Below are 16,095 nucleotides of genomic sequence, written 5' to 3' on the forward strand. Positions count from 1 at the left end.
GTCAGCATGGACCCCAAACCCACATGAGCTGCCCTGAACAGGGCTGTGGTCTGGCACCCTGAGCACCACCAAGGGGATTTACATGGTTTGAGTATTTTATGGTTCGGTTTTCACTGCGCTGGCATTTACTGACCCTGGGAGGGAGGTCACGTCAGTGCTAACGTCTGCCCTTGCAGTGGGGGGGGGACTAGGGCCAAGCAGGACCCAGCACATCTGCACTCAGGTGTGGCTGCCACCTCCTCTAGCACTGAGCTGCTCCACTTCCCTCATTCCCACCCACGAGGTTTGGCCCAGGGTCCTCGGAGGGCACACACATGGGTTTGGTTGCCCCTAGCTGGGGATACTCCAACACGTTCCCAGCAAGCTGTGCTCCCTCAAACACCAGCACAAGTCCTCATGCCATCCCCTGGGGCACACAGTGCCCTCCCTCTATGCCATGCTTACCACGCTGGGCCATGCCCTCACCAATCTGGGGTATTCTGAGCTGAGAAAACCACACTGCAGTGCTGGTGACACCTCAGGGAGCAGAGGAGACCTGGATCCACTGCCACACAGCATGGCCAGGGCCAGTCCCTTTGAAGAGCTTAGCCCTGGGGTGGCTGGTGCAGGGCCAGAGCTTCGTCATCCACAGAGGGGCTGCAGACCCAGCCTGCATCACTGTTTACATGGAGCTCCTTCATCATCCCATCAGATGGTGCTTTCACACCCACCCTCCTGCCCGTGGCGCTTGATCTGTGTCCCCACTGGGGGGGTTGCTCTGGATCTGGTGTGAGAGGTGCTAACTGGGACAGGGATGGCTGACTCAGACCCATGTGCTCAACCTGCAGTGACTGAAACCAGACTGGAGCTGCCAACACACAGAGCAGCTCTCAGCATACAGCCCCCAGAATGATGACTGCCCACAGCATCCTCATGCTCTGGAAATACACGGAGCTGGAGGATCTCCAAGTACTTCCTGTGTTGCCAGAGAGACATTACTGCTTCTGGCAGAAGGGACAGAGGGACAGGATTCAGTTCATCCCAGCAAATCCACACTGGAGCTGAGGACTCCTCCATCCTGAACCCATACTGACTTCTAAGCTGTGCTCAGTCCTGACTCAGAGGCACCAGCAGCCCCAGCAGCAGATGTGGGAAATGAAGTGATCCTTCTTCACTAGGCAACTTGCACCTTCAACACAGAAACCCTGAACAGAGCAGAAACACATTCCAACTGTTCCCAACGAGGAATGAGTGGAGGCACACATTTCAAGCCCTCATTTCAGCAGCTGGTACTGCTTCTTGCTCCTGCTCAGCTCTAGCACTTCTCTACCAGTCCTCCTTTGCTCCAGTAGAAACTGGAACATCAAAAGAGCATAAGAGAGCTATCTGGCTCTGGTTTTCAGTAATTCTGAGACCCTGGTGCCACGCCCAGAGCCCCAGGAGAACTAGCCTTCTTGCAGTGAACTACTGTGCTCTCCCCAGCCACATCCCAGAAGACAGAGGACTGCACTTTCAGATAGGGCACCAGATTTCTCTTTAAAAAAACCTGGGTTATCATTTGCATTAGATCTGAACCCTAACCAAGAGACAACCAGCTTTTGACCACCTTCCATTCACAGGCATTAAACCACCACGTGAGGTGCTCCCCGAGGGACACTGACATTGCATATGCAAACATCTCACTTCTGTTCCCTCCCAGACTAAACCAAAAGGCCTTTATTTCTGCCAAGAAATACAGCAGGATCTTAGCATTTCTCAAGCAGCTTTTAAGAGTTCTGCTGGGACCTGGGACGCGCTTTTGCTTTGCCTTCACTGAAGTCTATCTTCAAAGTAGCAATTGTTGTCAGCACATCACAAAATCTGCCAAATGACTAGGGGATCAACAAGCCCCTCTGTAGCTCAACATCTGTGGTAGCAGCACTCTGGGGAGGGGCAACACTGGATACCAGTGAAATATGGAGCCCACAGTCCTTTTGAGGGCTGGAGGGTTGGGCTGGGACAAGGCAGGTGCTGGGGGGACACAGCAGCTTCCCAGTCCCCCCACCTCAGGGCACCAGGCTGTAGCCAGGAGCTTCCTGAGGGCTCTGGGGCAGATTTTTGTCCTGCAGCAAGAGCCAGGACAAATCTCAAGATGTTTGACTTGCCTGTCTGCTCAGACAAATTCCCTTTCTGATGACCTTGGCTTTGCCTCTGGTCCCATTTTACTGCTTCTGAGAGGCCTGCCAGCCACACGAAATGGAAACAGAGCACCCCACCTGAAAACACTGTGCAGAGCCCAATTGAGTTCTGATGGCTTTTTATTTTTCTAAGATGCCTTAAAAGAGTTTGCTCTTTCAGGAGTCTTATTTTCTCTATTCAAACATTTTGAATTCCCCTCCTTCCTTTAATAGGTAATTAAATAATCTCAGTGAACTTTGTTTCCTCCAGCTTTCAGCAGGGCACCTACTGCTGCCCTCAAGGGAACTCCAATATATATAACTATTGGATTTTTTTTGTTTCAAATCATTATTTAATCAGGATGAAGGGGGAGTAGAAATGAGACTCTCACTCATACTTCAGAATAATTTGGAGTGTGTTCCTAAACCACGAGGCAGCACTCTCTAATAGGTTACAAAAATACAATCACTACCCATCTTCCAATTAAGCTGAATAAGTCTGTACTGCAAACAGCCCTGAGGTGCAAGATGACTAAATATTTTCTCAGCCATAAGGGGACTGAGACCCATCAATGAGCAGTGTGGCACAGCCTCACTTACAGTTGGAGGATTTCTTTCCTGGGTATTTTTTCTCCTCATTTTGCAACTCACTTCAAAGTGGGGTTCATTTCCTTTCCAGAGGTGCATAGTGTCTCCCTTTCTCACTTTTTCTGTGCATTGTAATAATGAAAAGAATAAATAAAAACTTGCAGCAATGACCCCAACGAGTCTTGCTCTTGGTGAGGCCCTGGTGGACATCTGCCAAGGAGCTGGTGGCACAGGGAGGAGCATCTGCCAAGACAGGCTGCCTGGGGGAATGAGGCTGTGTGCCTGGCCTGGGGTTCCTCCACCTTCCAGAGCAGAGGTTGGGGGGAAACTCATTGCTGCTGACAATGGGCCCAACTGAAAGTCAGCCTCTTCAGGGAACACAAAACCCAGCAGTGCTGTAGGAACACAGTATTACCTCTTTCTGCACCATTGTGAATTGCTGATGTAAGGAATATTGAGTGGGAAATCCCTTTTTTTTGTTTTCTAGATGGAGATCAGGGTGATACTACCAGGGCTAAGCCAAGTCCAGGAGCATGGAGACAACATCCACTGTCCCTGCTTGGGGTACCCGGGGCTGGATGGCAACACTGCTGAGCAGCCTAGCTCACAGACCCACTGCTGGGGGTAAGCTCCCGAGAACACCAGGCAAAGCTTTGTTCCTTGGCAAAGCCCTTTTCTGGGGTGCAGCCAGTGCCGTGTGAGGCAGGCCAGGGTGTCCCACCTCGGCTCCAGCCAGGCTGGCACTACTTTGGAGCAAGGGTTTGCCTTCCACCACCTCCTTTGGTACCTGGTGTACAGCAAAGGCTGCAGGCATCTCTCCTGCACCTCAGGCTGGTGGCCTCCCTGCTGTCCCAGCATATTTACAGGACAAAACCCAGGGGTTACCTCTGTCCCCTGGCAGAATGGGGAAAAGGAAAAGCAAAACTAGAACAACTTCCACATTTATGGATGGCTTTGCCTTTCTGCTTTTCAGGGACCCTGTTTGTTGTCAGCAACCTGCAGCCTAACAGTTAAAATAGTAGCTTTTCCCCATGGAACCCCAAAACCCAGGGTAGAAAGTGGAGAGCAACAGCAAACCAATATGCAGGTCTGCTGTAAGCTCTCCTGCACACGCTGCCCCAGCCCCTGCACAGAATTTCCCCACTTCTACCCTCCTGCAGACACACGAGCACAAAGACAAGCATCATTTGGAACAGCCATACCCCACAGAGCCTCACTGCAAACCTGGCTCAAGCCTGTGTTAATTTGTGACATTGTAAACGAGCTTCAGTGGCGGTAAAGGAGCTGGCAAGGGAAGCATATGCAGCATGCAGTTATCTTCATCAGGTACAGCAAAGGCAATTAAACTCATCCCCTGCAGGTATTTATATTGCACTGCTCAACTGAAAGCACAGTGGCATGTAATCCATCCATGCTGGGTGAAGTGTCTGCAGCAGGCTGGGGGATGTTCTTTTCAGAAAGAGCTGCTGTGTAGCACCCAGTTTCTCCACACGCTGAGGCACAGCCCCGCCATCCTGTCCTCAGCTGCTGGCCGTGGCAGCTGCGTGGGGTTCAAGGGAGACTGAAGCTTGGAAATGCACTGCCCACAGGGAAAGCAGCAGGGAACTGTGGGCTGTTCCTGCATCTGGGCATGCATCGACTTCTGCATAAAGGGAGAGCAGCAGCAAGGCAGATGCATGGGCAGGGTGTTATCTTTTATGCCTTATCCCTCATAAATTACAGGTAGCCAGAGTTAGAAATTGTGGTTGTTCCAGAAGAAAGGAAGAAAAACTAACTGGAGGGGCAGAGGGAGAAGGGTGACAAAATTTACCTCAAAACTCTGAGTTTTCAGAAGAATACAGAATAGAAGTTGGCTTAAAAAGCCAAGTCTCTGGTCTGGTGGTGCAGTAGCATTACTGCATGGGAGTTTGGTGTTGCCTCTCTGGGTCTCTTCTGCACATTGGGATCCCCCCTCGATCCATCCTTTTCCTTTGGGCAGGTGACAGTTTGGCTTGGAACCTCACACCAACCACCACAGAGCACCAAAACATGGTGGGTTTGATCCTAATTTGGAATTTTCCACAAAATCTTTCCTTTCCCAGTAATTTAGTTTTAATATGTGATCAACATTTAGTGCAAGAGCACGTTTTCACTTCATAACACATCCAGGCTGCTCTCAGAGTAGAGTCTGACAGAGCTAAGCTTACTTATAGAGCAACCATTTAACTCACAAAAAGGAGAGGCATCAAAGACTTGTGTAGAGTCATTAATAAATGAGACTAAAAGTTTCCATTCCATTTTTCCTTTGCTAGTTTTGGTCACACTATGTTTAATGACCTTACTCAGAAAACTTTCAGGGGCAGCACTTAATCAGGGGCTTCAGTTCAAACTAGTGCTTAAATAGGTTCTTGAATGATGTCCCAGAGACCGTACTTCTTTTGGGGAACAAAGGGACATTAGTGGGTTGCAGAGTCAAGCTACTGAGGCCTTTTATTGATATATTTGCCTGTGTTATTAACCCTTACTGGAAAGAATGCAGCAGGGGCCCAATGACTTCTGCTTTGCATCCACCCCCTGCATCCATCCCTACAAAACTGAATTTTTCCTGCCCTGCAGCTTGTGTACTCATTCACCCCGAGTGAAGCAAGTGGCAAGGGGAGTGCAGCATGCTTGAGTTTAGCTCATTTTAAAGCTTTTACAGTTTTAAATTAGAGTTTCCTCTTGCTCAGGGAACAGAACAGCTGGCAGGCGGCCTCACAGGACTCGGGGAGCCTGGCTTCAGAGAGAGAAAACCTAGCACCAATTAAAAACTAGGCTTAGACTTGAAAACATTTATGTAAAATATGCAGATCAAACCAAAAAAAAAACCAAAACAAAACCCACCCTTGTGACATGATGCAGTCTTTGGCTGGTTAGTTTTTTTGGGAGGAGCTCTTAGCTCATTCCTACCTTCCCAAGGTGACAGAGGGCAACGCCCCAGGCTGCTGGCAGTAAAAGCTTCACACCCTGTTATTCTTTCTGGGCATGTGTGCACAGGCACACACACATCCGAGCCACGTTCTGCTCCTCACTCTACCTTATATGGCTCTATAAGCAATGACTTGAGCACCACACACACCAGAGATATCCACGGAGAGCAGATCTGCACAACCAGCCTCTCGAGAGACAGCTTGTGCCTGGCTGCACCCCCGTACCACCACTGGGGGTTTGGAGCAGAACGCTGTTTGGGTGGGTGAAGCCTCTCCTCCTGCTGGCACTGTCTCAGATCTGATGGAGCTACTGGGCATGGCTGAGCTGTATCAGTCATGGCTAAGCCTAAAGGAGAAAATCCGTTCCCCTTTATGAACCAGTTTGGGGTTTGGAGGAGTCTGTACTCAAGACACCTCTGACATCACACATCCACACACACGAGTGCCAGATTCTGCACTATGTGGAGTCCTAGGCAGCAACTGATCTCTCCAGAACGCCTTTCAGATACCAACACCACGATCAAAGAGCTTCACACCTCTGCTTTGCAGCTACCAGGAATAAAGGAACTGTGCCATGGCAAAGGAACACTTCATATCAATCTGTATCTAATGTTTCTCTCCATCTCTTGCTCCCTCAATTCTGAGGCACACATCATATCATCTTTTCCCATGTATATGGAAAAACATCCCAAGGCATTGAGCCTGATTTTACCCTCAGCTGCACATGCAGCTCCCATTAGCATCATGATAGCTGCTCCTAAGCTCTGAGCTTGGCTCCTGGGCTTGTCAGTCCAGAGCAACGGCGATCCTAGAAGGATCCACAGTCAGAATACATCCCCTGCCAATAATCCCCAACTCATTACATGTAAATGTTTCTTTTATATACGTTTGATTCCCTCTCTTCCCCTGAAGGACTAAACTTTTGGACATAAAGACCAGTGAATTAAGTTCACATCCAGCTGAGCAAAGACTGCATAACAAACACTTCCCTGTAAAATACCATTGCTGGAGGCCACTTTTTATTAAACGTCCTCAATTCATTACTCATAGGCTAGAGCCTTTGCAAATCCTTCCCCTCTCCAGCCCCACCCTTGGTGAAAAGTGCTGAAGGAAGGAATAACTTTAAATACATTGAAGGACAGCACCATTAATAAATAACAGGGGTTTAACCATCTTTGTCTAACATTGCTGTAATCAAGTTATAAAAATTTCATATCCGACTTCTCGCCCAGATTCCTGTGGCTAGTTCCAGCAAAGCAGCACACTGGGTAATACTTACGACTTCCTTCGGAGACAGGAAGCTGTAGAGTGGGAGGGTTTGGCTGGCTTTTTGGCTGGCCTGAAACTCTGCAGAGGAGCTTCGTTTTGCTGGGATCTTTGAGCGGTGCCGGGAGTGTCTTCGCCGTGTTTTACGCCCTTCCTCCCGAGACCTGGCTCTGTGCCTCCAGAAGACATGAACAGCCCAAGCGTTATTCCTTGTCAGAGCAGCAGTACCCATCACCACCTCCATGCAAACCCTTGGCAGCTCTGTGCTAGGCTACTGTGTGCAGGAGAAGGTCTTCCACATGACTGCTCTGTGGAGTCATGATGGAGAGAAAAGGTGGGGGTAGGGGAGGGGTGTTGCTTTTCTACTTTTGAAAAATAAATATATTACATTCAGGCTTTGGACCTTAGCCTCAGATTCCAGCTCCAGTTCATGATTTTATAGTGGCTCAAGGCAAAATATATTTTCACACAGCCTTTGATGTCCCTGTGGTACACTACCAAGAGAAGACATGCTCTGCTTTTGCATAAACACCCCCCAATTACCAATTCCATTCTTCCCCACACCGATCCTCAGCTTTTCAGTGGGAGAGGTTCGTCCAAGTGCTTTCAGAAACCACCAAAACATGAACTCACGATGGGTACAAAGTCTGTGACTTGCAATCACAGCGGTGCCGGGTGTAGCACCAGCACCCACTTAGCTGGCCCTGGGATGCCTCTGTCATCCACGGGACAGAGATTCTAATCAGGTCAAAGACAACAGCTACAGATTGCCATGGGCACTTATATTTCCATTGCTAAGACAGTGTTGAAGGGTTTTTTGGGACAGCAGCAGCACAGAGCCCTTGGGCTGGGGAAGGCTGGCTTGGAATCGGCTGTCACGAGCTGATCATCAACCACGGGGATTAGAAGTGACTGCTGGACTGAAAAGCTGCAGCCACCGCTCCTGGAGGCAAAGCCCAGGAAGCTGAGCCCCCAGCACGCGATACGGCCGCTGCCAGAGCAGGATGTGGCCCCGCACAGACTCGGGGGGGTGACTCAGAAGCCCCCCAGGCCGTTACCTGCTCCGGCGGCTGGGCGAGCGGGACGGGGAGCTGGCGGAGCGGGAGCGGACGGGGCGGTGCCGGTGCCGGTGGGATTTCCGAGGGCGCCCACGGGAGCTTGGAGAGGCAGAGGGGAAAAGCACCATTAGGCTGGCAGACTGAGGGGGCAAGAGCTGGAGGCTGGAGTCAGGAACATTCAAATCAGAAAGGAGATCTGCATTCTAAGCCACAGAGACTGGTGTAGGAAGCTGCGCAGGACACCGAGGCAGTAGGAAGTCTCCATCCCTTCCCAGCTACACTGGCGTTAAGGCAAGCCATCTTACTGAGATCTGTGCCAGCATTTTAACCACAAGCTATCAGGCTGGCCCTGAAGACTGCTGGGGGAAGATCTATGGACTAACCTGCAGGAGCACAGCAGACAGCACCAATCCTTCCTGCTTTCAAGGCTTTAAAGAGCAACATGGTTGCCAGCTCATCTGCTTGCCCCGCATCCTGCGGCCTACCCTGAGACAGCCAGGAAAGAGCCTGGGACCTCCCATTGCCAGATCTCACTGGGGGGCACCATCTGTCCAGGCAACCCACCGCAGAGCTCCAACCCTCACATTTCTTGCTCCAATCCTCTCTGGGTTGCAGGCTCCTCGACAAGGAGATGCAGGACAGGCTCCAAACAGCACACTGCTCTCAGCAGCAGCCAGCCTTCCCCATGCTCTCCAGGTGGGGGGGTCTAGCCAGTCCTATGGGCAGGTGTCCTGGTTGCTATAACATCTCCTCTGGCAGGACCACAGGGCAGTTACCAGCAAATCGTGTGCAAGGATCCAGTGCAGTGCCCTGCTGCACTTCCCTGTGCTCCACTCAGGCTGTTGCTGAGGGATTACCTGGCCCAGGTACTGAAGGGCTGTTGTTGCCCATGCCAACAGCTCAAGTCCTGCATGCAGAGAGCAGGGTGATGTGGGTAGCGGGCTACCTGTCACCTCCTGTGCCCATTCCCTCTCATCGCTGTCCACCACAGCAGTTATTTTAGAACTGGTGGCAGAACCATCTGCTCAGGCTGGCACGGCTGTGCCAGCAGGCAGAGCTGCCAGTGGGTTAGCTGGTGGGAACAGTCTGGTTTCACAGCCAGTCACTGACAGCACTAGCACGACCTGCTTGTACAGCATTTAGCAATTTCTCGCTACAAAAACTCAGCAAATCACTGGCTTGAGAACAGCATCTCCTTTAAGACGAAAGGGCAACCTCCAGGGTAATTACTTGGACTCTGCCTGACTGTTTTTTGACTCTTTTCACACCCTATAATTATATTCTTAAAAACTTCACATTTTGGGCTCCTCCCTCATTTCCATACAGCTGACATCAGCAAGATCTCTCCCTCACATGGTGGATTTGTGTGAAAATCTTTGTGTTTGCTCTTCACCTTCAGTCCTTCCAGTTTAAGAGTTTTCCCTTTCTGCAGGAGGAAAAACTGGTCCTGTGTGGTTTAGATTACCAGTTGCTTGACAAAGATAAGCCAAAGCAGCACGATTATACAAAAACTGTGATCTGAGGTGTCTCATGGGATCTCTCTGATCCACACCTGGGAGCAGTAACATTTGCAGAACCCAGGAGTGGCTCAGCTCTGATTTGTGAGCTGGAATATGAAGGCTGAAACACTTTGGCTGGTTTATTCCCAAAAAACACTTCCAGCAGCTCTCGTTCCCCTAGGTCAGGGAGTACCAGCAGGGCATCTGATCTTTGGGTTAACCACCCTGTTAGGCTACTGCATCCTGGCCAGTGTTGGGTTGGGGGATGCCTGCTCTTACTGAACACCAAGGAAGCCTCAGCTTTACCACCGAGATTCCTGGCAGCACAGGATCCCAGTTTGAGGAGAATAAAAAAGGTGGCTGTGCTACTGAACAAGCAGAAATCATGGAGGAAAGGAGGTGGGCTTGCTGCACACAACACAGACGACCTGTGCAGGCAGCACAGCATGCTCTGCACCTCCTGGATTCCCAGTCTCCCCAGTCCCTCAGGGAACCACATTTTACACCACACCCCTTGATAGTCTAGCCCACAGGACAAGGGTTGTGCTCTGCTAGCCTTGTTGATGGGAACCTCAGCCCAAACTTTTTACAGCCTCCACCACCTCCAAACAACCCTTTCTCTTCCTTAGCCTCCCTGGCCTTCTGCTCCCTTTCAGGTAGTTGGTTGTCCTGTATATCTAATGAGTAGCCCCTACTGTAACCTCCAGGAGCAGCAAACAAGGAGAACCAGGAGAAACCAAGGACCTTCTCAGTAAGGGTGGGCCAGCCTGCCCCTTGGGCAGCAGAGGCTGCTGGGCACTGCACTTTCCACATCCGAGCTTATCCTCTCACGCTGCCCTCATCAGAAAAGCTGGAGTCTCCTCTCAGGACTGGATTAACAAGACACTGCACATCCTCATGAGATACAAAGAACTGAATGAGGTGGCACTAAAAAAAGGGAATATCTTCAGCTTCTACAAACCCTTTTCCATTCCAGCAACCCCAGAACTGCTGTTTTTAGCTGTGAAATAATCCTGGAAGCTGTTTAGGGCTGCACAGCTGGTGTCAGCTCCAGGGGAAGCACCACATTGAGCACTCCCTAGGTCCACAGCTCTGCAGGGGCAGCTCAGGGAACTCCATGAATTGCTACTTACTGTTTTTTGTGTTTTCTTTCTTCCTTTCTCTTACTTTTGGGGCTTGAAGAACTAAATAAGAAATGGCTAATTAATTCGGAGATTTCTGTTCTGATCAAAAGCTGCACAATCACACATCACTGTAACAGCTAGATTGCCCAAAAGCGTGCAATATAAACAAAAGGGATTAATGATTCTGCAGCAGCACAGGGGGTCTGAGTGCCTGCTGACAGATCTCGCTCATGGCCTTGGCCAGAAAGGATCCTTAAAGTGATCAGCCCTCCTGGAGACTTTGCACGTGACACTATATACACCCATGTGCTGGAATCGGGAGAGTTCTTCCAGTACACAGCTGGGAAGCCACTGATCAGATGTTTCTGAGATGGGCACTGCTGGGGGATGCCACACTGTTTGCAAATAAAGCCACGAGAGAGAGGAAGACTCAAGATGCAGGTTGCATGCCACATGGGTGGGGTTGCCAGGGGCTAGGTTGTACCAAGAGGTCTCTTCCAGTTAGGTGCTGGAAGCACAAGTTGGGCTGGAGACCTGATTCCTGTGCTGTCTGAGGAACACGTAAGGCTGAATGCAGAGGGTAGTCACAGACTCCCAGGGAGTTTGAGGGATCCAAGGGGATTCCACAAAGAGACACAGAAGTGTCTTCTGCCCCCACCCAGTGAGATCTTGATGAGACCATTAAACTCCTATTTCTAATAGAACACCCACACTTGGTCAACTCTTACCTGTGCCTTCTCTTCTTTGATGATAACCTGCAAAACACAAATATGTACATTGAATACAGGGTCTCACCAAACTGGAATCTGAATCAGAGACAGGGTGTTTAGGCCCAGTGTTACACTGAGAACTGTGAGACCTCATGTACCATCTGGCTCTCCTTTAGCCAGCTGGAGAGGGGGTAGCTGAGAAACGCTGGTGTGGTAGAAGTGACTAGCACACTCTACAAATAACTAAGAATCTGATCCTTAGGACAACAACTCTGCAGGGATCAGATACATCCCTGTGCCTGGTGGGTCCCTTGTCTCTGCTGTTGCCTCCACAGTCTTGCATTGCACTTAGTCTGAGGGGGCAGAGGTGAGTCCATTCCCTGGTTTTCTGTATGAAGGACCAAGTAGCAGTCAAAAGAAAAGTCCTTTCTGTACAACCCCAGAGCAGGCTCACAGCCAAACCAGCATCGTGCCTCTGTCTCTTCTCCTGGAACATCCCTGCATTGACACAGGAGCTGGTGGTCCTTGTAGAAAACCCTTGGAGCATGGAGGACACTGCTTACGGTGAGGCCAGGCAACAAGAAACTGCACAGCCCACTGTGTCTTACCTCAGCTTGGAGCACAACACCCTGCAGAAGACACAGCCTAGGTCCTGCCCCGGAGACCATGAGGTTGCCTGTGGCAAGGTCAGTTGGGCTCCGTAGCTGAAGTGCTGCCAGGCATCTGCCAACAACCCCCACTGGTCACTAGAGGGTTATCATGCTGCCCTTGGGGACCACCTACAGCTTGTCCTTGGCTGGCAGGGGCATCAGTGGGGACTAAAGGTTTAAAGCTGAGGAGCATCTGACTCGGGACTTCCATCAGGAGATGGCATCCATAAAAGAACAGCAGAATCCCTCCTTGGGAAGGAAGTATTTTAAAGGAGTCTCTGTATCCTTGCCTCTCCTCCTCCCTCCATTTTCTTTAAGATTCAAGCTCAGCTTTTCACCCTGCTGTCCAGCTTCTCTCTTTGGTTCACTGCATTATAAATACATGAACTTTCCAAGGCAGGTGGCATCCACTATTCTCTTCAAATATTGGTTTAACGATTGAGAGAAAACAGGGAAATATTTGCAATTTAAAAAATGAATTATGCTCTTTAAATTAAAAATGGGCTTCAGAAGGGGAACAGGGAGGCAGTCACCCAGGGCTGGGAAAGAAGTCTGAGGTGTCCCTGCAGGGAGCTGTTCTGAGCCTTTTCCTGGCACAAACACTAACACCTTCTGCAGGCTGGGGGAGAAGGGAGAGGGAAAGGGACCAGTGCAAGCCTGGAGCAACAATCCCATTGGTGTCCCCAGGGATGGGAGCCATGTGAAGCAGGACAGCAAGGGCACCACATGGAGCTGACCAGGCTCCTCTGTCTCTCTTCCCCCACACCCTGACAGCTCTTACTTATCCATTTGCACTGGGTATGCACCCCGTGTTGTGCCCTCAGCTGGGGGGTGCCAGCTCTGCCCCTCCTTGGCTATCTGGCTTTCCACTCCCGGTGGGACCCTGCCCTGGGCAGCCGTTATTAGGAGTCAGGAGTTTGATGGCTCTGTCTCCTGGTGCTGGGCTCACCAGCTGCCCAGCAGCAGTAACATCTGCCACCCCGTGTCCAGCCTCCCCCAACAGCCACTGCCAGTGAGAAATGACATTCTCAAGAGAAAAAAAATACCTGTTTCTTTTTCGCTTCTTGGAGCTTTTCTTCTTTTTCTTCTTCACAGGTGAGAGGCTGTAGGAGGGAGATCTGAGGAGGCAGAGGGGCGTTAGGGACCACAGGGCTCCCCCCCACAGACCTCCTTGGCCACCCCAACCCTTACCCGGCCACCAGCAGCATCCCCCCCAGAGTGGAGAGTGGCCAGGAGCTCCTGGGAACCCCCAAGCTGGGCTGCAGGGTGAGTCCTGGCCCAGCCTCTGCTGCCCTGAGGAGAGGGAAAGAAAATCATAACCTAACTAAGTCCACGGCTAAACCATTATCTACACAACTTTTAAATAGATCCAGGGATGGGGACTCCACCGCTTCCCTGGGCAGCCTGGAACAGGGCTTGACAACCCTTTTGGGAAAGATGTTTTTCCTAATATCCAACCTAACCCTTCCCTGGCACAACTTGAGGCCGTTGTCTCTTGTCCTATGTGTTCCTTGGGGGAAGAGACCAAACCCCACCTTGCTGCAGCCTTTTTTCAAGGAGTTGAGAGCAAAGGAGAACCTCTCTCCTGAGCCTCCTTTACTCCAGGCTCAACAGCCCCAAGTCCCTCAACTGCTCATGATAAAACTTGAGCTTTAAAAATTCACCAGTTTCAGTGCCCTTCTTTGAGCCTCCTCCAGCCCCTCAAGGTCTTTCTTGGAGTGAGGAACCCAAAACCAAACCCCATATTGGAGGTGCAGCCTCCCCAGTGCCCAGTCCAGGGGAACAATCCCTGCCCTGCTCTTGCTGGCTACACTAGTGCTGGTCCAAGCCTGGATGCCATTGGACATTTTGACCACCTAGGCACACACTGGCTCATCTTTAACCAGCTGTTGACCAACACCCTCAAGTCCTTTTCCACCAGGCACTTTCCAGCCACTCTTCCCCAAGCCTGTAGCACTGTGTGGGGTTATTGTGGCCCAAGTGCAGGACGTGGCACTTGGCCTTGTGCAGTACCTCCCCGGGCCTGAAGAAGCCCCCAACCCCTCACACCCCCCCGTAGGGGATCCACCATCCGTTCCACAGCAGTTTTCCTGCTGGCAGACAGCCGAGGGCTGCCTGTCCCCTCACACCCCCACGGCCACCCTCACCTCCTCCGCTTCTTGCGGCCAGATTTCTTCTTCTTCTTCTTGCCCCGCGTGGGCGGCGGGGCACGGTCCCCATCCCACGAGGGGCTGAGGAGAGGCAAAACCAAATTCAAATTAAAAACAACAAAAGTAAACCCTGAATCAGCTCCCACCAGACCGCTCTCTCCCATCCCCACCTCAGGACACTCAGGGCAGAGATCAGCCTTCACAGTGGACCCAGGGCACAGGCCAGTGTTTAATTACCCTTTAATTAGGACTAATTTGGTCACAGATTATATGAAGTGTCTCCTCCACAGGTCTAATGGAGATATAACAAGACAGCTGCTGCATGGAGAGGCTGATTATTTAAAACATGTTTGCTGAGGTTAATGACTGTAATAGATTTATAGGTTTTGTTGCTCTTTGTAAATATGCTTTAAATAATTAATTGGCATTTAATTTGCATACAATAATTATTGCAAACAGATGGGTCTAACTATAATAAAAGACTTGACATATGTTAAGTAGCAATTGATTAGAAATATATATATATTTATTGAGATTCTATGATAATTTAATGAGATATGCATCCCTTACACAGTTGTTAAACCTTGAAAAAACCCTTCTGTAAATTGATTTCTTTTTTAAGCATACGATGCCAAATCACATCATGTTTCAATGAAAAGCAAATCTGATGGCTAAATTAATTCAGAGCACTGGGCTGAAAATATGACAGATACTCTCATTAGCCAAAGCAAACGCTTGTAAAGATGGAGGCAGCTGGTGGTGGCCTGTCCATCCCCAAATCAGCCTGCAGATCCCCAAACTGACACCCAGGTCTCTCTGTGGATCCCCAAATGGATCCAGGACTGAGGTTTGTGGGGGGCACATCCAGCTCCCCACAGCTTCTGCAAAATCGCTGTTGGAAATGTGGGTGCTGGGTTTGTGCCTCAGTTTCCTCACTCAGCACCCTGCCAGCAGAAGCGGCTGCTAGCCTGAGCTGTGTGAAGGTGGCCCCACATTTGGGAAACACTGTGGGATCTTCATGACAGAAACCAGCCAAAACTTGAGCTGTTTTCTGCAGAAAAAAAACAAATGTTATTGTTAATAAAAGTCTTAATGTGGAGCAAACATCACTGGGGGGAGGGGGGGTACTCCTGCTCCACTGCCCCCTGCTCCCCTGGGGTTTGAATTACTACCAAAATTACACCACCATAAAAAGCCAACTGCTTGGTGCTTTTAATATATTTTTCTAAAAAATTGCTCTGGAAAAAAAAAGCTGCACACTAATGCTTCAGTTGTGAGCTGTGAACGACTGAGTCGAGTGCTTCTGGGGCAGCAAATCCGAGGTGCACCCACAGACTCCCTCCCACTCTCTGTCTCCCCCACCCCAAGGATTGCACCAACCAGCAGAAGGACTGTCAGGGCACATGGCACATCTTGAGCTTGGTGGGCCATTTTTCTACATTAAGGTAGAAGAAATGTGCTCTCCAAGTCAGCTCATTGTCACTCAGCTCGGACATTTGCCCAAGGGTACCCTCAGGGTCTGTCCCAGCCCAGGGACCTAAACACCAGTCACAGACCCTCAGCTGTCAGGATGCTCAACACCACCTCCCATGTGCCTTCTCCAGCGAAGATTTGGGCTCCCCAGCAAACAGTTCTCATCCCACCTCATCCAGGGCCACCACAGCCAGATGTTGCCATGGCCAAAGGAGAGTGGGGAGAAACCTCTGGCAGCACCATGCAGCTGCAGGAGGTTTCTGCAGAGCCCTTCTCCCAGGATAAAGCCTTTAGTCTTTGATGTGGAAGCTTTCTCCCTGCCCTGATCCAACTTTAATTGTTTCTCCTTGATTATAATCAAAGTCTAATTAAAAATATGCTTTAGATTATTGTTCCGGTTAGCCTGAAATCTGAAGATATGAAATGTGCTTTCTTGCTCTTTTCTTCCAGCATTTTGAACCAAACAGAGAGGCTTTAATCCCAGAGACAGTTCA

The 16,095-nt window shown here is 50.3% G+C and overlaps 1 protein-coding gene across 1 annotated transcript in view; it reads right to left on the reverse strand.

Annotated features, from left to right (window-relative positions):
- SRRM4 (serine/arginine repetitive matrix 4) overlaps positions 1-16,095 on the reverse strand; it is a gene marked incomplete at both ends in the record, with an annotated part of 25,239 nt that overhangs the window by 8,545 nt on the left and 599 nt on the right. The window contains 5 exons of the mRNA XM_008945976.1: positions 6,951-7,113; positions 7,996-8,094; positions 11,347-11,373; positions 13,025-13,096; positions 14,126-14,209. Of these exons, the coding sequence (XP_008944224.1) occupies positions 6,951-7,113; positions 7,996-8,094; positions 11,347-11,373; positions 13,025-13,096; positions 14,126-14,209 (445 nt within the window). The remainder of the gene's footprint in view (positions 1-6,950; positions 7,114-7,995; positions 8,095-11,346; positions 11,374-13,024; positions 13,097-14,125; positions 14,210-16,095) is intronic.

The sequence above is a fragment of the Merops nubicus genome, unplaced genomic scaffold (assembly GCF_000691845.1).
Source record: "Merops nubicus isolate BGI_N331 unplaced genomic scaffold, ASM69184v1 scaffold12028, whole genome shotgun sequence".
Lineage (NCBI taxonomy): Eukaryota > Metazoa > Chordata > Aves > Coraciiformes > Meropidae > Merops > Merops nubicus.